This window comes from Geotrypetes seraphini, chromosome 6 (assembly GCF_902459505.1).
Source record: "Geotrypetes seraphini chromosome 6, aGeoSer1.1, whole genome shotgun sequence".
Lineage (NCBI taxonomy): Eukaryota > Metazoa > Chordata > Amphibia > Gymnophiona > Dermophiidae > Geotrypetes > Geotrypetes seraphini.
In genome coordinates this window covers 928790-956594 of record NC_047089.1, presented here as the reverse complement: position 1 = coordinate 956594, position 27805 = coordinate 928790, and the positions used below count along the sequence as shown (strand labels likewise).

Here is a 27805-nt window from a genome sequence, read left to right as displayed (position 1 = left end):
ACAAATTTCTGTTGAATAAGAACGTGCGCTGGTAGGGCTAGTCTCAATTAAGAGTGCTGGTCTTAGACCAGAGGGCCGCCGCATGAGCGGACTGCTGGGCATGATGGACCACTGGTCTGACTCAGCAGTGGTAATTCTTATGTTCTTATGACCGCTCCTGTTCAATATATTTATTAATGACCTGGAGACGGGGACGAATTGTGAGGTCATTAAATTTGCTGATGATACCAAACTCTGCAGCAGGGTTAGAAACACGGAAGACTGCGAAGACCTGCAAAGAGACTTAACAAGACTGGAAGAGTGGGCAAAAAAGTGGCAGATGAGTTTTAACATAGAGAAATGCAATCATGCATGTAGGGAAAAAGAACCCAATGTTCAGCTACAAAATGGGAGGATCACTGCTAGGGGTGAGCAACCTTGAAAGAGACCTGGGGTGATGGTGGATACAACATTGAAAGCATCAGCACAATGTGTGACAGCCTCAAAGAAAGTGAACAGAATGTTGGGTATCATTAAAAAGGGTATCACGACCAGGACGAAGGAAGTCATCATGCCGCTATATCATGCAATGGTGCGCCCACATCTGGAGTACTGTGTCCAGTACTGGTCGCTGTACCTCAAGGACATGGCAGTACTTGAGGGGGTCCAGAGGAGAGCAACTAAACTGGTAAATGGTATGGAAAACTTTTCATACGCTGACAGGTTGAAAATGCTGGGGCTGTTCTCCCTGGAAAAGCGGAGACTTAGAGGAGACATGATAGAAACCTTCAAAATCCTGAGGGGCGTAGAGAAGGTGGACAGGGACAGATTCTTCAGACTTTGGGGAACCACAAGTACAAGGGGTCACTCGGAGAAATTGAGAGGGGACAGGTTTAGAACAAATGCGAGGAAGTTCTTTTTTTTTTACCCAGAGGGTGGTGGACACATGGAACGCGCTTCCGGAGGTTGTGATAGGCCAGAGCACACTACAGGGTTTCAAGGAAGGTTTAGATAGGTTCCTAAAGGATGAGGGGATTGAGGGTTACAGATAGATGTAGAGGTAGGTTACAGAAATGGTCAGTAACCACTTCACAGGTCACAGACCTGATGGGCTGCCGCGGGAACGGACCGCTGGGCGTGATGGACCTCTGGTCTGACCCAGTGGTGGCAACTTCTTATGTTCTTGGATTTTCAGCTCTGACTGAAATTTAAAAAAAAAAAAGAGAACGACTGCAGATGGTGGATGATGAAATGCGTGTTTGCTTGTTGATTATCGAGTCATGTTTTGAGTTAATTTTCACTCAAAAACAAGCATATCCATTGCATTGATTAGCAATTCTTTTCTATCTACTTTACTTTCATCATTATTACATAGCTTTCATCATTGTTACATAGCTTAAAGAACTTTAAATAACTGAAATTTAATTTTTTGTTAGTTTGACAAAAAATATTTCCTTTGTTAGTGTGCCACAAAAGCACAGTTACTTACCATAACAGGTGTTATCCGAAGACAGCAAGTAGATAGTCTCACTTGTGGGGGTGACATCATCCACAGAGCCTGGTATGGACATTGAATAGTGCACCGACATTTTAAGAAATCCAAAGCTTTCAGATTGCACACTACCGCACATGTGCGAGTTCCTTCCCGCATGACGAGGGGTCGTGGTACCTCAGATCCGTAAACAAGCTAAGAAGCCAACTAGAGGAGGTGGGAGGGATGTGAGAATAGCTGCCTGCTGTCTCCGGATAACACCTGTTACGGTAAGTAACTGTGCTTTATCCTAAGTCAAGAAGCAGTATATTCTCACATGTGGGACTCCCTAGCTGAATATAATGGGATGGAGGGAGAGTTGGCCATTAGGTAGAAAATAAATTCTGTAAAACTGCTTGGTTAAAATGACCATCTCATCTGGAAAGGATTCTAGAAAGTAGTGAGATGTGACTGTATGAATTGAGGACCAAGTTGCTGCCTTACAAATTTCATCAATGGAAGTGGATCATAAGAAAGCCACAGAGGCTGCCATCACTCAAACTTTGTGTGCTATAACACATCCCTTGTGGTGCAACCCAACCTGAGCATAGCAGAAGGAGATACAGACCGCCAACCATGTAGAAATAGTTGTCTTGGTAACAGGACGACCAAGTCTGTTGGGATCAGAAGAGATGAACAGTTGAGGTTAAGTCTTGTGTGACTTAGTTCTTTGAAGATAGTATGCTAGAGCACGCTTACAGTCCAATGTATAAAGAGCTGCTTCTCCAGGATGAGAAAGAGGCTTTGGAAAGAAGACAGGAAGTACAATGGATTGATTGAGATGAAATTCTGTGACAACTTTTGGAAAGAATATAGGATGAGTGCACAGAATCACCTTGTCATGGTGAAATACTATATAAGGTGGATCAGAAACCAATGCTTGAAGTTCATTGACTCAATGAGCAGAAGTAATAGCGATCAAAAATACAACTTTCCAAGTGAGAAATTTTAGATGAGCAGAAGCTAGCGGTTCAAAAGGAGGTTTCATTAACTTGGCAAGGACTACATTAAGATCCCAGACAACTGGAGGCAGTTTCAGTGGAGGTTTGGAATTAAAAAGTCCTTTCAAAAACCTAGAAACCAGAGGGTGAGTGGCCAGAGATTTATCGTTACTAGGAGTATGGAAAGCACTAAAGAGCAAATTCTATAAACAGTGTCCCGATTCTAGGCAGCCTAAGGGCCTGATTGGCTTAGGGGCCTTAGGCGCCTGGGCCAATTGAAATCTTAGGCCTGTCTCCCAGTGCATTGTGGGATGCTCTGGGAATGGCCTAAGATTCCGATTGGACAGATACCTTATAGCGAGAAACAAGAGGGTTTTGTGAAACTGGTTCACCATACACCAGTGAGTGGTATGCTGAGATGGCTGACAAATGAAGTCTTACAGAGTTTGTTTTTATGCCGGAGACTGACAAATGTAGAAGATATGTGAAGATATAATCCAGTGGGCAATGAACATAAGAATTGCCGCTGCTGGGTCAGACCAATGGTCCATCGTGCCCAGCAGTCCGCTCACGTGGCGGCCCCAAGGTCAAGATCTGTGCTCCAAATGAGTCCAGTCTCACCAGTTTAGCATGAACTTGTCCAACTTTGTCTTGAAACTCTGGAGGGTGTTTTCCCCTATAACAGACTCCGGAAGAGCGTTCCAGTTTTCTACCACTCTCTGGGTGAAGAAGAATTTCCTTACGTTTGTATGGAATCTATCCCCTTTCAACTTTAGAGAGTGTCCTCTCGTTCTCCCTACCTTGGAGAGGGTGAACAGTCTGTCTTTCTCTACTAAGTCTATTCCCTTCAGTATTTTGAATGTTTTGATCATGTCCCCTCGCAGTTTCCTCTTTTCAAGGGAGAAGAGGCCCAGTTTCTCTAATCTCTCGCTGTACAGCATCTCCTCCAGCCCCTTAACCATTTTAGTTGCCCTTCTTGGGACCCTATCGAGTAGTACCATGTCCTTCTTCATGTATGGCGACCAATACTGAGAATGGATCTTGACTTCGAGCATGTACCCTTAGGGAAAAATGCTTCCATTTATCCTGATAAAATTTTCTAGTGGAATGTCAACTTGCTGCAAGCAGAACTGACTTTACTGATTGTGAGAGAGGAAGATTGGTTAAGAGTAAACTCTCATTTTCCAAGCTGTAAGACTGAGACTGTGGAGATTGGGATGCAGGAGTTGGCCATTCTGCTGAGAGAGAAGAGAAGGATGGTCCCCTAAGGGAATTGGAGGAGCATCCAGAAGATCCAGGAGCAGTAGATACTATATCTGTCTGGGTTACCGGGGTGCATTGAGTGTTGCACCTTGGAAATGAGAGGAAATGGTGGGAAAACATAGAGAAGATTGTGCCCCCATGGAATGGAAAATACATCTCTTGCTATTGCTCATGGAGCTGGACGCAGGACGCAAACACAGGCTGCACTGAGCATTGATCTGAGAAGCGAAGAGATCCACCTGGGGAGTCCCCATTGTTGAAAATGTCATAAAGAACAGTAGGATTTAGGGTCCACTCTTGAGGATCGAGTTTCCTGCTGAGGGAGTCTGCCAGGACATTGTGTTCCCCTGGAACATAGACTGCATGAAGGTCCACTTGAAGAGAAAGAGCATAGTTCCATAGACTGTAAACTTCCCTGCAGAGTTGAAGGGATCCGAAGCCTTCCTGCTTGTTGACATAAAACCTAGCCACTTGATTTTCTATCTGAATGAGAATGTTTCTTTTGGAAATCCACGGACAGAAGGCCTGAAAAGCATAAGAAATTGCTTGGAGTTCTAAGTGATTGATATGCAGGGTATTTTCGTTTGTTGACCACTGACCCTGAATTTTGAGGCTGTTGAGGTATGCCTCCCAGCCCTGGTTGGAAGCATTGGTTGTTATGGTAATTAGTGGAGGTGGAAGTTCGAACGGACATCCTTTTTGCATGAAGGTGAAATGAATCCACCACAGAAGAGAATCTTTGAGGAAGAGGAATCAGCTTTGAAAGTGGATGAAGGTGTTGATTCTAGTGTAGCTTCAGATGCCACTGTAGTGGATGCATGTGGAGTCTGGCATGTGGCACCAGTGAAAGTGATGCTGCCATGTGGCCTAAAAGGTGTAGTATAGTTCGAGCTGGTAGGAAACTTGATTTGCTAGCATTATCATGGCCTGATGTATTTCCTAAGGAAACTAGGCCTTTGCAAGGTTGAATCTAAAACTAGATCTAGGTCAGAGAATTTACCTTCTTCAGATGTTCTAGCACAGTATTTCAAAACTAAAATTAACAAATTGAGAACACATTTAAATCTGACCAAGAATGTAAACTTTGAATTTCCTTACAATTCAACTATATGATGGAATCAGGACCGATATGTCCTGGAACCAATTTAAACTTCCTGATTGGTCAATATGTTGTAAATTATTCATTAAATATGCCAAATCATTGCCACCTTCAAATCTAATGAGAAATGCTTCGCTCACTTTAAAAACTAAACTTTTCAAATGGATTGTATCTTTACTAGAAGCAGGATCTTTTCCAAGGGACATAGGCCAGGTTTGATTACTCCTATTATAAAGGATTTGAAAGAACCCATTACTAATACTTCCAATTTTAGACCGGTTGCTTCTATTTCACTATTTACCAAGCTGATAGAAGGTTTAGTAAATGCGCAACTAGTAGATTATTTAGATAAATTTGAAATTCTTCAAAGCTTTCAATCAGGCTTCCGATCAGGATTTAGCACAGAAACGGTACTAGCCTCATTAATAGATCACATTCTTCCAGTGCATTAATCCTACAATTGGACTTGAGTAGTGCTTTTGATTTAGTTGACCATGAAATATTACTAACTTGTTTGGATTCCATCGGGATCTCAGGAAAGGTATGGAATTGGTTCCAAGGCTTCCTGAAAAATAGGCCATACCAGGTAGTTAGTGCTGGAAAATATTCCACTAAGTGGGCAAATGGAAGTGGTGTCCCTCAGGGTTCACCACTCTCACCAACTCTATTCAATGTTTATTTAGCATCATTGGGTTATTTATTAAACAATTTTCAAGTAAAATTTTACATTTACACAGATGATATAACAATACTCATTCCTTTAATTGTTTTTACAACAGAAGTGTTGAATCAAATTGCTTCCATTCATTCACAAGTGGAAAACTGGACTTCTACATTTAAACTGAAACTCCACCCAGGCAAAACGAAGTTTTTCCTTGCTAGCCCAAATGACAAACTTACTGAAACAACGCTCTTCTTAAATGGTCAAAATGATCCTATAGGTTCTACCTTAAAAGTATTAGGTGATACATTAGACTGTTCTTTATCTTTTAAAGCTCACACAGATTTACTGGTCAAGAGATGCTTTACTACCCCCTTTGGAAGTTACGAATACGTACCATTAGGAAATATTTTGATTTTATATCCTTTAAAATTTGGGTTCAATTGTCAATTCTTTCAATATTAGATTACTGTAATATCATTTACTTAGGTTTCTACAAAAAAAAAATCAGTCGATTGAGAATACAAAATACAGCAATTCATTTGATTTTTAATTAAAAAAAACATGATCATATCAGTTTATATTATCACAAGCTTCACTGGTTGCCGTTAGAAGCCAGAGTGTTATTCAAATTTGGTTGTATTTTATTTGGTTTAGCACCAACTTATCTCTCTTCCCATTTTAGATTTTATACTATTAAGAAAAATACCCGAAGCTCAGGTTGATTCTCTTTTCCCTCAGTTAAAGCATGCCAGTATCAAAAATTCTTGGATAGGACCTTGACATTCCAAGCAGGAGTAATGAATTCATGTTTGAACGCTCTTATCTCTCCATCCCTCACCTATTATCAATTCCGGAAAGATCTTAAAACTTATCCATTCAAAAAATATGAAATACAAAATTAATTTTATTTTTTAAATTTATTAAGGTATTAAGCTTCGAATCAATTTATGATTATCCGTACAATCAACTGTATTGTGTAATTTCTATTTACTATATTATAATTAATTGTACTTTTAATCACTATCTTTTACAAGTTTTACAAGGTTGTATCTTTTCCCTAGTGCTTTTATTCTGAATTGTGTTTTCTTCTATTTTAAAAATTGTTTTATGGAAGATTATTGGCAAATTATTTAAAAGCAAAGAAAAGGAAGGAGAAAATAAGCATAATTAAAGATGAGTTAGGAAATTCTCATTCTCAAATTGGAAATATATTAAAACAATTTTTAAAATATTATAAGTCATTGTATTCTTCGGAGTCTTATTTAAATAAAGAGAAAGATGGGATGGATTTTTTGAGTTTAGTTGAAGGTCCTAAGGTTCCTGATCATATAAAAAGAAGTTTAGATAAACCTATATCATTAAAAGAGTTACAAATGGCATTGAAATCCCTTAGAGTTGGGACTGCTCCAGGTGGAGATGGATTTACAGTAGAGTTTTATAAAGAATTTCAAATTTCCCTATTACCGTATTTATTAAAATTATATCAGGATCAATTGAATAAAGGTTGTATATCAGGCACTATGGCAGAATCTTTAACTATTGTTTTGCCAAAGCCAAATAAAGATCCAACATTGGTTTCAAACTACAGGCCTATATCTTTAATAAATGTAGATGGTAAATTATTAGTTAAGATTTTAGCATTAAGATTGGCTAAAGCTCTTCCGCATATAATAGGAATGAATCAAACTGGATTTGTTGCTCAAAGACACTCTTCTAATAATACTAGACTGGCATTTCAGATGTATTATTTAACAAAACAAATTAATGATCTGGCTTTTTCGGTTTCACTAGATGCTGAGAAGGCTTTTGATCGTGTAGAATGGAGTTTCATGTATCAAGCTATGGAATGGTTTGGTATTGGATCCGGATTTATACAAATGATACAAGCATTGTACAGCTCCCCAACTGCTCGCTTATATATAAATAATAATTTTTCGGATGCTTTTAAGTTGCAGAGGGGAGTTAGACAAGGTTGTCCATTATCTCCTTTGCTCTTTGATATAGTTCTTGAACCCTTATTACTAGCTATTCGACAGGCAAAGGACATACAGGGTATTCCATGTGCTGGAGTGGAATATAAAGTATCTGCTTATGCAGATGACATCTTGCTTCATTTGAGGAATCCGGAAACAACAATCCCATGTCTACTGAAGGTCATAGATACATTTGGAAAATTCTCAGGATACAAAATAAATTGGACTAAATCAGAGATTTTACCTTTAAATGTGCATTGTACAAAAGGTATACTTGATACTTTCCCTTTTATATGGAAAGAGGATGGAATAAAATACTTAGGTATTTGGCTGAATAAAACACTTGGAGACAATAAGAATAAATGAAAAATTTTTATTACAAAAAGTTACAGAATTGTGTGAGCAATGGAATCCTTTACATTTGTCCTGGTGGGGAAGAGTACAAACTGTTAAAATGATGATTTTGCCTGTGGTTTGCTATCAATTGGGAATGATACCAGTGTTTTTTCAGGGGTCTTTCTATAAAAAATTAAATAGTATTCTGGTTAAATTTATTTGGCTGGGTAAAATTGCAAGAGTGGCTTTAGTGTCTTTGCAAAGACCAATTAAGGAGGGTGGGGTAAATTTTCCCAATTTTTATAGGTATCATCAGGCCTATATCATGTGCCAAGGTATGTATTGGGTCCTCCCAGAGCTTTTGGAACAATTACCAGAGTGGTTAAGGGTGGAGAGATCACTTATCTTTCCACTTAGGCTTGATCTTTTGCTTGGTATAAAGGTGCCTAGAATACGTAAGGACAATAGAGTATTAATGGATACTTGGAAAACATTAAGGTTTGTAGACAAATTAACTACTGATTCTATTTTAAAATCGAAACAACAGACTATTTGGGTAAACTCCAAGATACAAATAGGCGGGTTTAAGGTTGTCTGGAAAGATTGGCTTCAAGCAGGTATAAGATCATTAACGGAAGTAATTGATAATGGTAAGATGCTTGAATTTTCACAATTGCAACATAAATATGGTCTGAATAAAAAACAAAGTTATAAGTGGTTGCAATTGAAGCAGGCTATTCAGTTGGGGTTCCCTGAATGGAAATCTTTAAATGATCATTACAGCTTAGAATTCTTATGTTTCCAGGCAGATTTTCTGGGTCACCAGGCCGCAAAGTGGTATAAAATTATATTTAATTATTTGAATAAGAAGCCTAAAAATGGATTAAGAGATATTTGGAGCATTGAGATTAAGCATCAGATTAATGCATCTCAATGGCCACGTATTTGGTCTTGGAGAATTAAAGGTACGATGTCAGCATCTATTAGGCAAACATGGTTCTTTTTGTTGCATAGAGCATTCTGGACCCCTACTAGATTACAAAAATTAGATTGCTCTAAGTCTAATAGATGCTGGCATTGTAAAATTGAAGTTGGAACTCTAGACCATCTTTTATTTTATTGTCCATGTATTCAGGCATTTTGGATATCAATATGGGATCAAGTTAATATGTTGATGGAGAGTCATGTGGCTTTATCCTATGACACAGTGATTTTTGGAATGTGTATGAGGGCCAAATGCCAAATATCTGCAGCAAACAATAAATTATTGTTGATTCTTACGGGAGTGGGAATTCAACAGATAACAACTAATTGGAAAGACTGTTCTAGATTGAATTGTAATTTTTGGTGGAACTCAGTTTGTCATATGTATAAGATGGAAAGATTTTTTGCGATACAGAGGGGGTATTTTAAAAGATTTCAAGAGGTGTGGAGGCCATTAATTGAATATTATAACGAGTAAAGTTTATTCTTTTTCCTTAGGGGATAATATATAGAAATGGGATGGGATGGGAGGGATAGGGAGGGAAAAATATTGGAAAGATGTTGTTATGAAAAATAAGGAGATATATGTAATAGGATGGGATATTTATTGTTGTGCATTACTGGGTATAATAAAATGTTTAAAGTGTTTGAGGAAGAAGGATGGGGTGAGGGACAGATTTCATGTCAGATTAATTGTATTATCAAAAAAGGATGTATAATTATATATAAATTTGGAAGGAATATTTTATTGATATGGAAAAGGGTGGGAGGTGGGGGGGGAATAAAAACATGTATAATAATATTGTTTAAGAATGCCAAGTATGTTATGTAAATTAATTGTAATAATACTGTACACTTGTTGAAAGAAATAAAAAGGAATAAAGATTAAAAAAAAAAAAAAAATTGTTTTATGACTTTGTATTCCTATTCCCTAGTGTAATACCATTTGTAAACCGCCACGAACTGATGGTTTGGCGGTATATAAAAAATAAATTATTATTCTTGTGTTTAAAAAATGCTCCAATGAATGTGAGGGAACAAACTGAAGTTAGTTTGGACTTTTCGAAGTTGATACTGAAACCCAGTGTTTGCCAGGTGTGCACTGTGGTTTGAATGATGAGAAGCAGATTGTCTTGGTATGGGCTACCTATAGCCAATTGTCTAGGTAAGGGAACATTATATGGTGCTGTTTTCATCAAAGCGCCGCTACTACAACTAGGCACTTTGTGAACACCTGTGGTGCCGACGATAGGCCAAAGGGCAGGACTTGAAGCGTAGAAAGTGGCAGTGGGAAGGATGAATGGGAATATGAGAATATGCATCCTTGAGATCTAAGGCGGCTAACCAATCATGTTGTTTCCATAAAGGAAGGAATGCTGAAAGAGAGATTGTTCTGAACTTTTCCCTCTTGAGGAAGGTATTAAGAGGTCTGAGACCGAGGATCGAATGGAGACCTTGCGTCTTCTTGGGAATTAGGAAAGCTTTTTGAATAAAAGCTCTGATTCATTTGAAGGAATGGTACCTTTTCTATAGCACTGTTTTGAAGAAGAGATACCTCTACTACAAGCTGAGGAATGTGATGATGAGACACCGAGTATGGTGGTGGTTCCAAAGTTGCAGTCTGATATTTCAGCATGGAGCTGGGAGAGAACTATAAGGCCGAAACGGAGCCCCCGGGAGCCTTCCCAGAAACACCCACTGTCAATAGTGCTGTCTGTGTGGGACGTGCCCCTAAAATTGCCACTGCTAGAGAGGGAGTATCACCTCTCTGGATAGACTTCTTTTTCTGAACTGCCACAAATGCCGTTTTTTTCTTTCCTGCTGACGTCAGCAGCACTGAGCTTCCCTTCCCCGGTAGTACCGAGACAGAGCTCTGGAGGGAGGGAGCAAGTGACAAAGTTTGCTGCCTTGACACCTTCATCACAGTGGAGATATTGAGGAATCCTCTTTAAGTTGCGAGACTGTGGCTTGTACATTTTTTTCCCAAACAACCTGTCTCCCAAGCAGGGAGCATCTGCCAACCTGTCATGGAGGTCATCTCTGAGATCCAATGCTCTTCACCATGCTGTGCGTCAGGCAGCTATAGTCACTGCCATAGCTCTAGTAGTCAAATTGTAGGCATCATAGTTGGTTTTAATTAAGTGGTAAGTAGACTACTGAAGTGCTATATGAAGACTTGAAATGGCCTCAGGAGAAGCAGTGTCAAGTTGTTGAAGGAATGGATGTTGAAAATGTAGGATTTAAAGCTCTTGAGCCATAATCCTAGATGAAAGCATAGAGCCCTGAGAAACTTTGTGGCCAGCAGAATCCAGGAGACAACTATCTTTTCCTGGGGGAGTATTAGCAGGAAATTTTGATGCTTTTGATTTTTTAATAGCTGATTCTGGAACCATGGAATGGTGAGGAAGTCGAAGCAGGTCTTGACCTTGTATTTTTTTTTTTTTAACTTTATTCATTTTATATTCAACATCAAGTGTATAAAACAAATCTTCACAATAAGATATCACATCACTTGAACTACTACAATAATTATTGAAATGAGTTTTACCACCCTCCCACCTATCCATCCTTATATATCATATATTATAATATACAATAACATTTTCTACACTTAATATTTAAAGTATCAAGACCTACCCCCCCCTTCTCTAATAATAACCCATAAGGAAAAGTAACAAATAATCATTATTCATTATAATAACTTATTAATGGCCCCCACACTTCCTTAAACCTATTAAAATCTTTCCATTTTATATAAATGGCACACTTGAGTTCCACCAAAAGCTATAATTTAATCTAGTATAATCCTTCCAATTGTATGTTATCTGTTGAATAGCCACACCCATAAGGATCATCAAAAGCTTATTATTTGTAGAGGATATTTGACATTTATCCCTCACAGACATTCCAAACAACACCGTGTCATAAGACAGTGCCACATGATTTTCCATCATAAGATTAACTTGGTCCCAAATTGAATACCAAAAGGCCTTAATAAATGGACAATGAAATAATAAATGATCCAAAGTTCCAACCTCAATATGACAATGCCAACATCTATTAGACTTAGAGCAATCCAATTTTTGTAAACGAACAGGGGTCCAGAATGCTCTATGCAACAGGAAAAACCACGTTTGCCTCATAGATGCAGACATTGTACATTTTATCCTCCAAGACCAAATACGTGGCCATTGAGATGCATTAATCTGATGCTTAATCTCAATGCTCCAAGACCATTTTTTGGTTTCTTATTCGAATAACTAGATAATAATTTATACCACTGCGCGGCCTAGTGTCCCAAAAAATCTGCCTGAAAGCATAGGAATTCTAAACTAAATTGATTATTAAGAGATTTCCATTCAGGGAACCCTACCTGAATAGCCTATTTCAATTGCATGCATTTATAACTTTGTTTATTATCAAGACCATATTTATGTTGCAATTGTGAAAAATCAAGCAGTTTACCGTTAGAAATAACATCATCTAATGTATGTATCTCTGCTTTAATCCAATCCTTCCAGACAATCTTATAACCGCCTATTTGGATCTTAGAGGTCAACCATATGGATTGATAAGTAGATTTTTCAATAGGAATAGGTGTTAATTTATTAACAAATCTCATAGTTTTCCAAGTGTCCATTAAAATTTTATTATCTTTATGTATTCTAGGCATCTTGATACCAATAATAAGACCAAGCCTGATTGGAAACATCAACTGTCTTTCCAACCCCAACCAATCTGGAATCTGTTCCAAGAGTTCTGGGAGGACCCAATACATACCCTGGCGCATAATATAGGACTGATGATACCTGTAAAAGTTTGGAAAATTTACCCCACCCTCCTTAATTGACCTTTGTAAAGACACTAAAGCAATTCTTGCAATTTTACCCAGCCAAATAAATTTAACAAGAATACTATCTAACTTTTTATAAAAAGATCCCTGAAAGAAAACTGGTATCATACCCATTTGGTAACAAACCACAGGCAAAATCATCATCTTGATAGTTTGAACTCTTCCCCACCAAGATAAATGCAAAGGATTCCATTGCTCACATAACTCTGTTACTTTTTGTAATAAAAACTTTTCATTTACTTTCACTGTTTCTTCAAGTGTATTTTTTAACCAAATTCCTAAATATTTTATTCCTTCCTCTTTCCAAATAAAAGGAAATGTATCAAATAATCCTTTTACACAATGCACATTCAAAGGAAGAACTTCTGACTTAGTCCAATTTATCTTATATCCCGAGAATTTTCAAAATGTATCAATCAATTCAAGTAAACATGGAATGGTTGTTTCTGGATTTCTCAAATGAAGCAGTATATCATCTGCATAAGCAGATACTTTATATTCAACTCCAGAACATGGAATACCCTGAATGTCTCTTACTTGTTGAATAGCCAATAACAAGGGTTCAAGTACTATATCAAAAAGCAAAGGAGACAAAGGACAACCCTGTCTAACTCCCCTTTGCAATTTAATAATAATAATAACTTTATTTTTGTATACCGCAATACCACAAAACAGTTCAGAGTGGTTTACAGGGGAAGAGACTGTACATATACAGTGAAGTTACAGAATATCAGAAAACAGTTCAGAGTAGTTTACAGGAGATGAGAACTGTGCATATGCAATGAAGGTACAGAGAATTAGTTATCAAGTGTATGGTATAAACCAGTGACAATTACAAAATGATCCAATAACTGTTGCAAGGGGGGTGCAGAAATGGGAAGGAAAACAATCTGAAAAATTATTATTAATATATAAACGAGCAACAGGGGAGCTATACAGCGCTTGAATCATTTGTATAAATCTGGATCCAATACCAAACACCTCCATAACTTGATACATGAAAGTCCACTCCACACGATCAAAAGCTTTCTCAGCATCCAAGGATATAGAAAAAGCCGGATCATCAATTGTTTTTGTTAGACATAACATATGAAATGCCAATCTAGTATTATTTGAAGAGTGTCTCTGAGCAACAAAACCTGTTTGATGCATACCAACTATATGAGGAAGAGTCTTAGCCAAACGTAAAGCTAAAATTTTAACCAACAATTTACAATCTACATTTATTAAATAAATAGGCCTGTAATTTGAAACCAATGTAGGGTCTTTATTTGGCTTTGGCAAAACAATAGTTAAAGACTCTGCCATAGTGCCTGAAATACAACCTTTATTTAGTTGACACCAATATAAATTTAATAGATAAGATAAAAGGGTAATTTGAAACTTTTTATAAAACTCTACCGTAAATCCATCACCACCTGAGCAGTCCCGACTCTAAGGGACTTCAAAGCTGTTTGTAACTCTTTTAGAGATATAGGTTCATCTAAACTTCTTTTTATATGATCAGGAATTTTAGGTCCCTCAATTGAACTTAAGAAGTCCAAACCATCCTGTTCTTTTCCCAAATAAGACTCAGAAGAATAAAGGGTTTTATAATAACTCAAAAATCGTTTTAATATATTCCCAATCTGAGAATGAGAATTACCTTTATCATCTTTAATTGCACATATTTTTTCCTTTCTTTTCTTAACCTTCAAATAATTAGCCAATAATCTTCCCGCCTTATTTGAACTACTATAGTACAAAGCTTGTTGAAAAAAAATATCTTTCCTTATCAATCTAGAGGAAATTTCATTATATTTACCTTTTATTTTCATTAAAGTTTGAAGCGTAGACTGCTCCCATTACCAATCAATTTTGATTCTAATTCTCTAATTTCTTTTTCTAAATTAACAAATTGCTTTCTTAACTGTTTTCTGTTATACACTGAAAATGAAATAATTTGTCCTTTCATGGTTGCTTTAAAAGCATCCCACAAAATTTCAACAGAAATTTCCTCCAAATTATTAAGTAAAAAATATTCATTAATTTTGACCTGAAAGTCTTCACAAAATTTCGAATCCACAAGCAATGTATTATCAAATCTCCATATAGGTTTAGAAGCATCCTGATCCACTAAATTTAAAGCAATCCACACTCCACCATGATCTGACAATATTATTGGATCAATAGAAGCTTGTGTAACCTGCTGCACCAATTTATCAGTAACAAAAACATAATCAATTCTAGAAAAAGATTTATGAACATGTGAACAAAATGAAAATTCTCGATCATTAAAATGAAGAATACGCCATATATCTTTCAAATTACAAGATTGTACAAAATTATCTAACCCTAGAGATTTCACAATTCTACTAGGATTTTTATCCATTAACGGATCCATAACAGCATTGAAATCCCCCGCCACCACTAGATTAGTAATAGCCAGCGGTAAAACTAATTGTTGTAGAGACTTAAAGAACTCAATTTGATTCGAATTAGGGGCATATATATTAAAAAGCGCCATAGTAGTATTGCCCATTCTCATGTCAACATGGAACCATCTGCCTAGAGGATCTGCATCAACCATACTAAATACTGCAGAACATTTTTTATTAACTAAAATTGCTACTCCAGCTTTCTTCCTTGTCGCAGGTGCATAGAAACAATGTTTCACCCAATTACCAAATAATTTCATAGATTCTGTACCAGATAGGTGCGTCTCCTGCAGAAAACAAACATCTGCATTCTACTGTTTAAGAAATAACAATGCTTTTTTCCTTTTGATCGGATGATTTAGGCCATTAACATTTAAGGAAAAGATTTTAAAAGCCATTATAAAGATGAAATATAATATCCATACCTATCCAATCCAACAACATTCCATGCTCCTTTTCCCTAAGCCCATAATCTAAATTATTCCCCACTCCAAACCCTCCCCACACCCCATCTTCCCTCCCTACCCACCCTTAACATAAATACAAACTTCAAAACGCACATACAGACTAAGCAAAAGAAAAATCTCCCTGCAGACTAAATCCCAAATATTCTATTGATTTGCACAAACCTTTCATTATCAGAAAGAAAGTCAGAGAAAAAGAAGAAAATCGTTAAATCTATATTCCCAACTCCCCTACAGTCTTCTTATAATTATATATTTAGAACAATTATAAGTATCTAAAATTCTTATTTTTTTTTTTTTTTTTCATTATTCTCCTATATAGAAGAACAAACCCCCATAATCAAGCGAAAGAAAAGAAAATAACCACATTACCAAACATCTCTTTCCAGCCCCTCTTTATACTTGACAAAACTAAACCCAAAAAAGATTACAAAAGAAGTCAATTTAAATTTTATTGCTTCCTGCACCCACCCACTTTATTACTTTTTTTTTCCCTTAATGACAAAACACAATAAATCCCAGGATCAGAACATAACCAAAATATAAAAACTATTTCTCACTTATTAATGACATAAGCTTAGAGCACAAGTATAATATACCTGCAAATGTCACTCAATTAGGACAATGCTCTAAGATAAAAGAGATAACCAAAAACATTGTTTCATTTAAAACATACAAACTGAACTACATCTGTATTTAATCAGCCTTATCAATCAAATGATGGTAGAAAAATATCAGTTCCATTGAATCCTTCAGAATGCAGCACTCCAGAATCTTTCACATTAGTTTTCACAACATCCAGTTTTACTAATATCATAGATCTGTAGAGTCCTCCGATAAAGTTTTCATATTTCAAACTCCTCCTGCCATAGACTCATAGTTTACTTTCCTTTCTTCTATCAGAGATCAATTGATTTTCATATGTCTCCAAAAGCAGGTATAAACGTATGGTATACACCAGAAAGCAGGTCGTATCATACAAACTCCACTTCTGATTATGATTCAACATACCACATTGAATTATACCTCCCCTTCTTGCAGAAATATTCCAACTCTTGACAGGATCCGTCTATCCACTCCACAAACACCATATTAACGGTTCCTTATTAGAGCAACCACCTCAATCATCATTGCACTTTAAAACTTGTAAACAGCACATGCAGTGATATTTGTCCGTAGACTAGAATCCACTTGCAATCAACAGAAATCCTTCTTCACATTTCCTGCTTCACAAAAGGAAATGCCTTCGACTCTTTCTACACGCACACTTCTCAGAGAACTCTGCAATTGTGTATAGCGCCACCCTCCATATCGGCAGACCTTCTTCATTACAACCATGCACTGTGACAGTATTTTCAATTCACTTAACTGAGGATCAAATGACTATATAACATAAGGAGATATGTCAAATTTTATGTTCCATAATCAATAATTCTTATTAGGGAAGAAGACTCTCAGAGCAAACTGAAGTAGAATCTTTCTACACTTTAAATGGCCGCGAGGCCAGCATGGAATGCTAGCCATGGAAACAAACTGAAGCAGTGCCAAAAGGAACATGACAGTTTCAAAAGATAATATCTTTAAAACTAATTAAAAGAAAATACAAGATGCAACAAACAAATAAAAGAAAAAGGAAAATCAAATATATATTTCTCATCCTCCCTTTCAGGTATTCATGGGCATTTCAAACTTGCCCAAAAATTCTTTTAACTTTCCTGCATCTTCAAAACTCAAAGTTTATGATCATATGTCACCCACATAGTTGCCGGGTATACCAGTCCAAATCTGGCTCCCAATGCCCTTAACTGTGGGCGCATGTCAAGCAACTGTTTCCTCTTATAAGCAGTCGCTTTAGCAAAGTCTGGAACAATAAAAATCTTTGCATCTTGACATTTTAGATCTTTATTTTCCTTAGCTAAAATCAAAATTTCTGTTACCTGCTGATATCTGAGCACTTTAAAAATTAAGTGACGCGGACCTTTTTAATTACCTAACCTTTTCGTTGGAATCCTGTGAGCTCTTTCTAATTCCAACGGAAATTTATTCTGAAGTGGCAGGATTTTTGGCAAAAAATTGATCAAAAAATTAATTGGATCATTTTTTTCTATCCCCTCCGGTAAACCAAGCACCCTCAAATTATTCCTTCTCTCACGGTTTGACAAATCTTCAATCTCTTTTTTTAATAAATTCAATCTCCTTATGATCTTTCTTATACTGCAATGTTTCCAATTCAGTGCTTTCCACCCGTTTCTCCAAACAATCCATCTTCAAATCTACTGCATTCAACCTTCTTGTCAAACCTGCCACTTCTCCTTTAACTTCTTTTATATCTTTTGAATTTTCCATGACAATATCTCTTATGTTCTTTATTTCCCTCATAAAATCTTTATTATCTACTTCATCCGACGGCAGCGGCACTAACAAAGGAGAAGTCGATTCAATTTTTGATCTTTTAACACTGCTTGCGCTGGCTCCCGCTGAAGAGGACTTATTTTGCTTATCAGAAGCCATTCTTAAACAAAAATAACTTTCTTAACGCGACTTTCAAATAAACTCATCCAACTAATATCTCATTAGTTAGCCTGACTTTACGGAGCACTTCAATTACACAGCCATCACCATTCACCTCGAAACCACGCCCCATGACCTTGTATTTGAACTCTGGATGCTCTCCTTCAAACTAAAGCTCAACCCAGACAAAACAAAATTCTTTCTAGCCACCCCCAAAGACAAAATCAAAGACACCACAATCCAGGTGAAAGGATTGGTTTTCCCACTCGAACAAACATTAAAAATACTAGGAGTCACGCTTGACAAACATCTATCCCTAGATAATCACACCGACCTCATTGTCAAGAAAGGCCTTTCAGCACTCTGGAAACTCCGTACCATAAAGAAATACTTCGATGACACTGCATTTCGATTATTAGTTCAATCCTCTATCCTCAGCATACTGGATTATTGCAATATCATTTACCTAAGCTCCACAAAGAAAATCACCAGAAGACTAAAACTGATCCAAAACACAGCTGTCCGACTCATTTTCGGCCTGAACAAATGGGAACACATCACCCCCTTCTACCACCAACTACACTGGCTACCCTTCGAATCCCGAGTCCTCTTCAAGTTCGCCTGCATCTGTTACAAGACAGTATTTGGTCTCTCACCAAAATACCTCTCCCCACATTTCAATATGTATTCCACCAACAAGAAACCCCGCAGAATCCAGTTGTTTACCTTCCCCTCCATAAAATCATGCCAGCTCAAAAGATTCATCGACAAAACCTTCGCCTTCCAAGCGGCCAAGCTGAACCCTTGGCTAGCCCAAATGATCCTAGAGGCCCCGACCTACCTAGACTTCAGAAAGCTTCTCAAAACACACCTCTTCCGCGAACAAGACCCTTAGTCCTTACTCCCCGCATACACTCCAACCCCCCCCACCCCCTCCTCCCTCTCCCCCCCCTCCTCTAGTTTCCCACTCCCCTCCATCTTATCGTCCAACCCAACTATGATAAACCTGCGCCTCCTTCTGCGCTACCTGCAATTCCGATAAAAAAATTTTTGTAAATCCGGGTTCAGACCGGATCCTAATGTAACGAATGTAAACCGCCTAGAACTCTTTGGGTATGGCGGGATATAAGAACCTAATAATAATAATAATAATAATAATAATATTTTAATTCAAGTCTCTGAGAAGCTTTGGAGACTGATAGGGGGTCTTGTAGTATCTGATGTATTGGCAATGAAATAATTTCCTTTGATGGAGTTTTACAGGACTGAATGATTGTTTGAAAACCCTTACTGCCTGTGGGCACAGCGGTCTGATGAAGATTCAGAAGAGTAGAAACCTTTTGTAAGAACTTAGGATAAGAAAACTCCTCTGTTGGGACTGGCTGCAAAAGAGATAAAGAAAGTTAGTCAAGGTTTGATATAAGGACATCATCATAATCTGACCAATCTTTAGGAGAATCTGCAAGCACTGGAGATGAACAGATGGGGGTGCAGGGACCCTAATTCATGTTCTGAGGAATACCAACAAAGATTGATAAAACAGAATTCTCTGAAGAAAGTTGTTCCACACAAGCAGGGCACTGCTGTGCTTCGAGAAGAGGAATAGCAGGAGCAGGAAAGGAAGGCTGAAGTAAAGCAGCACTATCCTGCATAAACCTTTGTAAAAGATTTAAAAAAATGAGAAAGTGACTGAATAGACTCTGAAAAGGAAGTTCTGGAGCTAAAACAGGCAGAGCAAGATGTTTAGGTGGTACCTGGTCATGGTCCAAAGGAGCTGAAGAGGCAACCCGTTTAGTCTTAGCATGGGTTTTTGCTGATTTTGACGTGGTTTTCAAAGTTGCAGCCAAATCTTTCAGCAAGGAGCTGGGAGAGGACCTTAATGCCGAAACTGAGCCTCTGGGAGTCTTCCCTGAAACATCCACTGTGAACAGCGGTGTCCCAGTGTTTTTTTGTAAGGGACGTGCCGCTAAAGTTGCCACTGGTGGAGAGGAGTATCACCCCTCTGGATAGGCTTCTTTTTATGTCCTGCCATAATTGCCGTTTTTTTCTTCTCTGTCGATGTCGGCAGCACTGAGCTTCCCTCCCCCGGCGGTACCAAGGCAGGGCCCTGGGGGGAGCAAGAAAGCAGTGAAGTTGTCGGCCTGGACACCTTTGTCACAGTTCCGAAGTAAATGGAGAAAGAGAGCCACTGTCCATGGTGCCAGCCTCAAAGGAAAAAAAGATGTTTTTACGGTCTTAAAGCCCGCAATATTTAGGCGGTTTTTAAAACCGTATTTATTGTACGTTGATGTTTCTTTCTTTTTTTTTCTGTGAGAAGCTTTCTTCAATCTCTTCTTTTTTTTTGTTTTTTTTTTAATTAATGGAAAGAACTAAGAAGACGTAAGAAGACTTGAGGCGGTCCAGAGGAGGGCGACGAAAATGATAGAAGGCTTGCGACAGAAGACGTATGAGGAGAGACTGGAAGCCCTGAATATGTATACCCTAGAGGAAAGGAGAGACAGGGGAGATATGATTCAGACGTTCAAATACTTGAAGGGTATTAACGTAGAACAAAATCTTTTCCAGAGAAAGGAAATGGTAAAACCAGAGGACATAATTTGAGGTTGAGGGGTGGTAGATTCAGGAGCAATGTTAGGAAATTCTACTTTACGGAGAGGGTAGTGGATGCCTGGAATGCGCTCCTGAGAGAGGTGGTGGAGAGTAAAACTGTGACTGAGTTCAAAGAAGCGTGGGATGAACACAGAAGATTTAGAATCAGAAAATAATATTAAATATTGAACTAGGCCAGTACTGGGCAGACTTGCATGGTCTGTGTCTGTGTATGGCCGTTTGGGGAGGGCTTCAATGGCTGGGAGGGTGTAGATGGGCTGGAGTAAGTCTTAACAGAGATTTCGGCAGTTGGAACCCAAGCACAGTACCGGGTAAAGCTTTGGATTCTTGCCCAGAAATAGCTAAGAAGAAAAAAAAAATAATAATTTTTAAATTGAATCAGGTTGGGCAGACTGGATGGACCATTCGGGTCTTTATCTGCCGTCATCTACTATGTTACTATGTTAACTAATGCCCTAATGGCTAGAAAGCCTTTTGGCTTTCTTTTTCTCTTTCCTTTTTTTTTCTGAGGAGATAGAGGGGAGAGTTGTAACTGTACAGGAATGGTTGAAGAAAAAATTGACAGGATGAGGGAAGAGGATCCAGGTGTAGGGCATCCTGCACATGCTCAGTAAGCCAAAAGCTTACTATAGCTAGGGAAGAGCACCGACACACAGGCTCAGTCATATGACTTCACCAAGTGTGCCTGCATATTCCCTGCTTGTCTCCGGAGAAATGGAGTGGCAAAGCAATGCTCCAGCCAACCAGGAAAGCCTATGGACATTTTCTGGGGAAACAGTTCAAGAAAAGGGAACAGTTAAAGCCTGAATCACAGCTGTGGGAAACAGCTTGTTTTTCTTTTGTGAGACAGTTTGTTTGTTTTAACCTGTCCAAGGACCCAGGAGGAAAAGGGTATAGCAACTGAAGCTTTTCAGTTTGGGCGGGAAGGCTGAGTGAAGAGAAAAGCTATAGAAAGATAAGGAGCAATAGGGTGCCCGGAGAAGAAGCCTGGTTCAGGTGAAGAGCCCACATTCCTGAGGGAGAGGACTTGGGAATGTCTGAAACTGAGAAGAGCTTATATTTGTTTGTTGTTTTTTTTCTTCATGCCTAAAATCTGGACTGAACTAGGAAGCCTGGGGATTTTAAACCAGGAATGAATAGTTTTGTATTTTTGTGTTTTGCCATGAGTGGCAGATTGGAGCTCATAGCCCAGGGCTAGAACCCTGAGCGCTACAGTATAAAACTGGAATCCTGAAGTAAAATAAAGGAACTGGGTTTTTTCAATGCCATGCTGACAATTGTGTGTGTGTGTGGGGGGGGGGGTTCCTAACCATTACTAAACTATCGGGAGATGTGATGGTGGAAACAGTGCTCCAACAGCTGTTTTGAACTCTGAGTTTCAGCTGGTGTCACACTATTTTCTCCCATTTGTTTTAAAAGTATTTCTAGGAAACTTTGTTGAGCGTCTCCTAGTCTTTGCAATTATTAAAAGGGTAAAAAATTGATTTACTTTTACCCATTCTACACCATTCAGGATTTTGTAGACCTCACTCTTATACCCCCCTCAGCCATTTCTTTTCCAAGCTGAAGAGTCCCAACATCTTTAGTCGGGGTCAACTAAAAGTGCCCAACGTTGAGGAAGTATGGAGATCTCCTCAATGCCAGTGCACTCCCAGTGGTTTCTGATATCTAGGTCTTGGACTGGCCTTCAAGGAGCCGAAAAGTTTCTCCTTTTGAATCTGCCTTGCTCTCTGTGTCCTCGACTGCATTTGCAGACAGAACAAGAATTAGGATCATGAGCAGATACAAGGCACCTGATGCACCAATTGTAGCTGGATCACCCAATTACACTGGGCGCACCTTTTGAAGCCACTTGGGGGTCTTCAAGAGAGAAAAAAGAATCATGGCTAAACTAAACTCAATTGTAAAGCAAAAAAAGGAACACACTCAAATTGAGGTTGAGGATCTGGCCTATTCACTGCAACAAAGAAGGTAAGTTAAAGAGCCACAAAAAAGACTAAAATAATACTTGGGTTAAAAAAAAAACAAAAAAACTTGAGGTGAAACACCCAAACAGGAAGACACAATCACACACAAAAATCAATGAAAGGAAAGAACAGAGATGCGTCCTCTCAAGGATTGGCATCGGGCGGGAAGACACCTGCGCATGTGTAGTACGCACTGTAGAAGTTTCTACATTAATTTCACCAGCAATCATCCATGCTTGGCTCTGTCAGATAACATCACCCAGCTGTGAGAATGTAATGGTCTGCTTGTCCTTGGAGAATATTGCTATTCAAGTTACTCACCTGCACAACTGAATGCAATACAGAATCCAGAGTACTGCAAAGATAGTCCTGCACATGCTGACCAGAGGGGACAATGATCAACTGTCTGCTGGAGTCAAAAACAAGGCTCACTTTCAAGAAAGCTTCTCGTTCAGAGTCTACTGACTGCATAGTGAAAGAGACAAACAGTGCTGCTGTTAGAATTCTGGGGGAAAAAAAAGGAGCTTACAATAAAGTGAGAGAGACGGCCATTAGGATAAATAGAGATATGCACCATGAAGGATATTGTTGTCATTCTCCTGTGATGTATATTAGCATCTTCTCTCACCTGTATGACTTTGTAAACAAAGGCAGTAATCTCTTCTTGCATGACGGTGACCAAGTTCTGGCAGATCATGTGATTTATGAGCTGAGCAAGGTTTCCAAGCCTCTGCAGACAGGACTGAGCTTCATGAAATTTCTTCTCCACTGAATTCTGCAGAATTCTTTGCAGGTAAATGGGATCCTTGATTTCAAATGGCCTAGGATTCTGTACTTGTCTCTTTAGGACCTCTACCATCTTGTAACTGTCATCTTGGACCTGTGGCAGAGAGACAGTGAGCCCAATTAACACACATATTACAAAGGTAGTTACTGAGTTTCCTGACTCCATGAGCAAAACAAACAGACTGAGAGTACCATCCTTCGTGTCACCAGAATTTACCCCTTCCAACAGGCAATCCCAAAGTCTCACCCTATGAGGTTCCTCTCTTACTGCCGTATATCCCATAGCCTGGCTCTGTAGGGTGCTCATATATTGAAGCCAGATCCACAGCCTGGTCCTGTGAGGCTGCTTCAGGAGTTCCCACAACCTGACTCTATGAGGCTACTCCAGTCTTGGAGAAGTCCTATAACTTTTTCTTACCAGTTTGAGTATTGCTGTGCAGAAGTTGAAGAATTTCTTCAGCAGGAGTCTAGCTTGTTCATTCTGGCTTGTCAATGCCTGCTGGAGTTCTGAGAAAGTGAAACAGTGGGAGTGGCTTTGAGGAAACCAGTGAATACACCTTAGCTCTTGCAGGAGTCTGAGGATGTAGGAAACAAGAAGGGATTAAGTAAAACAGGACTTTCACTGGAAAGAGGTTCAGTGGAGTCAGTCCTGAACCAATATAGTACTTCCAACTTGATTAGATCTAGTGCAAAAGGCAGGTCAGAAACCAAAACTCTTCAGCTCACTCTACAGGACAAGAGAATATAGTCACGCACTATGTACAGAAATTATAATAGTAACAATAACAATGAGAAATAAATACCTGAAGATGCACGGTACAATAACAGTACATACTTGTACAGTTATATCGGAAGGAGGGACTCAGAAGCAAGAAGGTTCTGGTCGGAGCAGCCCTGCATGCAGGAAGCTTATAATAGGCTGGTAGGACCACCCCAGGAGGCGTGTAGGGGCCAACCCAGGAGATTTGCAAGTTTGTTGTTTTGTTTTGGGGGGGGGGTTTTGCCGCCCACCATCGGGAAGGAGGGTAGGGGGCTGTTGGACCTGCGATAGAGGGGGGGCTGCTGGACTTGTGAAGGGGGATGCTGCTGTGATCGTGATAGAGGACTGCTGGATGCGCAATCACGAGGAGGGCTGCTGACTGGGAGGGGTGAGAAGGGAGCAACTTGGGGCAGATACTTTACTGCGGGGACAAGGTCATTCACTACTCCATGGGGTGGTGAATGGTCTTGTCCCCGAACCCACAGAAACCAGTCTTTTTCCCCCCATTCCTGCGGGCTCGCCATGGGTAACAGTAACTGTGTCATTCTCTAGAAAAGACTAGCTCCTACTATCTCGCTTGTAGGAAAGCAACTGGAATTCAGTGGACAGTGCTGAGGTTAGAGGGGACGATCAAAAAAATGATGTAATGATGGTTCCTACAAGCAATCTCACGAGATGGGATACATAACCCACTTGTCCAGGAATAGAGTGGATTGTGCAAGAAGTACACATTACTCATCTTTATTGGAATCTTCTATACCGGTACTAAAGACTGTGGGGTCAATTTAGAGCAGTTGTCACAAGCATCTGCAATGGATGTTGAATTCAGATTCAGATGGATTCCGTTGCTTGGCTGGGGTGTCATGTAGGCATATGCATTATAGAGAAATTAGGTTCTTACCTGCTAATTTTCTTTCTGTTAGCCTGTAGACTGGTATAGTCCTTATGAATGGGTTATATACCTCACTGCTACCAGCAGGTGGAGACTAAGAACAAACTTGTATATCAGGATAGTTTCCCCTCTTGCAATCCAGTCTGCCGAATAGCCAAGCAGAACCTAGGAAAGACTTCAACTGAAAAGAGTAAAACACATTCCGAACAGGAGTGGAAAACAGCAAATACTTAAAAAACTACTGTTGGAACATGCGTAGAAATGAAACCTGGTAGAGAAAACACCCCCACAGCTCACCAGCTAAGCCAGCTGAGCCATAGCTGCTGTTCTTAATTCTCCCCGGCACTAGAAAAATCCTAGAATCTGCAGAAAAAACAAATATGCACACTAGCAAAAACAAAAATCCACAATCATCGCACAAAAACGGACAGGATGGGAGACTATACCAGTCTACAGGCTAACAGAAAGAAAATTAGCAGGTAAGAACCTAATTTCTACTTCTGTAGCGTCTGGTAGACTGGTATAGTCCTTACAAAAGGGACGTACCAAAGCAGTACTCATTAAGGGTGGGACCCCCGAAGGGCCAACACCAGAACAAGTTCACCGAATACTGCGTCCCAACATGCTTGAACATCCACTCGGTAGTGTCTGACAAAGGAATGCAGAGATGACCAAACTGCAGCCTTGCAAATATCCACTGGAGGCACTAGAGAAGATAGTCTAAGAAGCTGCCTGACTCCGAGTGGAATGAGCCTTGAGGAACTCTGGAACAGACCCTTTTCTTCAGAAGATAAGCAGAAACAATAGTCTCCTTGATCCAACAAGCAATAGTGCCTTAGAAGCGCCATCCCCCTTACGAGGACCCACAAGAATGACAAAGATGATCAGATTTCCAGATCTCCTGGGTCCGCTGCACATAAGAGCGAAGGACCCGACCAACATCCAACTTGCACAACTGTTTCTGCTTGAAAAAGCCCTCCCGGCTACCCAACACCGGGAGGACCACTGCCTGATTGACATGAAAAGGAGAAACTACCTTTGGCAGAAAGGAAGGAACAGGCCTCAATACAACTCGTTCCCTAGAAAAATCCAAGAAGGGAGCCCTACAAGACAAAGCCTGTAGCTCAGAAACATGTCTAGCAGAAGTAATGGCCACCAAGAAGACTGCTTTAAGAGTAAGGTCCTTCAAAGAACAGTCGCCCAATAGTTCAAAGGGAGGGTGCACTAGAACTGACAGAACCAGATTCAGATCCCAAGAAGGAACAGAGGGTCATACAGGAGGCTTGAGCAATTTGGCCGCCTGCAAGAAGCGAATCACATCAGGAATGGCAGTCAAACGCTAATCTTTCAACAACCCATGAAAGGCTGACAAGGCCGCAAGCTGAACCCGGAGAGAAGACCAAGCCAGTCCCCTATCCAGGCCATACTGCAAGAACTCTAAGATGGTAGGCAGGGAAACATGAAGAGAGACCACGCCACACGCAGCATACCACTCCTCAAATATACGCTAAACCCTTACATAAGCCTGAGAGGTGGAAAGAGAGTTGAGATCATTTTATCTGAATACCCCTTCTTATCTAGGCGATCCCTCTCTAAAGCCAAGCCATAAGACAGAAAGGACCCGGATCAAACATTAGAATGGGACCCTGAGTCAGATCATCTATGAGAAGCAGAGGAAGAAGATCCGCCACCATATGCCTCACCAGATCCACATACCATGGCCGCCTGATCCAGTCCAGAGCCACCAGCACCACCAGACCCGGATGATGAACTATGCAGAGAAGAACTCTGCCCACTAATGGCCAAGGAGGGAACATATACAACATACAGGGAACATATACAACAGTCTCTCTGTTGGCCATGGTTGAACCAGAGCATCTAGGCCCTCGGCCTTAGAGTCTCTGCGACGACTGAAGAAGTGGGGCATTTTGACATTGACACTTGTGGCCATCAGGGCCATGAGGGGCTGACCCCAAGACTGCACTATCAACTGAAAGGCCACGGGGCTTAGACACCACTCTCCGGAAGCTAGCATGTGACAACTTAGGAAGCCCGCTTGAACATTCTCCACTCCAGCTATGTGGGAGGCTGAAATTTCTTGAAGGTGCGACTCCACCCAGACCATGAGCAGAGCCGCCTCTTGTGCCACAAAAGTGCTCCTGGTGTCCCCCTGATGATTGACATAGCCCACTGCCGTGGCATTGTCCAAAAGAACCCTGACTGACTTGCCCATCAGAAAGGACTGGAAGGCTAACTGTGCCAGATGGATGGCTCTGGTCTCCAAGACACTGATCGACCAAGAAGCCTCCTCCGTGGACCAAGTGCTCTGAGCTGAGTGACCTAGACACTGATCTCCCCAACCAAGAAGACTGGCATCCGTGAGCAGCACCGTCCATTGTGGCAGGTCCAGACTCGCCCCTTGAACAAGATGGAAAGTCTGGAGCCACCAATGAAGACTGCACTGAGCCAAGGCTGAAAGCGGAACAGGATGATTCAGACTGTACCTTTGAGGAGACTACCTCCTAAGAGAGCATACTGAAGAGGACGCATGTGGGCCAGAGACCACCTCACTACATCGAGGGAAGCCGCCATTGACCCCAAGACTTGGAGGAGATCCTGCACCCGAGGACATTGGGACGCCATAAGCAGGCGAATCTGAGATTGCAATTTGTTTACCCGGGCCTCCGGAAGGAAGACCTTCCCTAAGGAGGTGTCGAACAGCACTTCTAGGTACTCCAAGCGCTGAGATGGAGACAACCAGCTCTTGGAAAGGTT

General features: G+C 39.9%; 1 protein-coding gene across 1 annotated transcript in view; it reads right to left on the bottom strand.

The window, feature by feature from the left end:
* DNHD1 (dynein heavy chain domain 1) overlaps positions 1–27805 on the bottom strand; it is a 681063-nt gene that overhangs the window by 556923 nt on the left and 96335 nt on the right. The window contains exons 7-9 of the mRNA XM_033948490.1: positions 23797–23953; positions 23221–23472; positions 22914–23057 (exon numbers count right to left, since the gene is read on the bottom strand). Coding sequence (XP_033804381.1) covers positions 22914–23057; positions 23221–23472; positions 23797–23953 — 553 coding nt within the window. The remainder of the gene's footprint in view (positions 1–22913; positions 23058–23220; positions 23473–23796; positions 23954–27805) is intronic.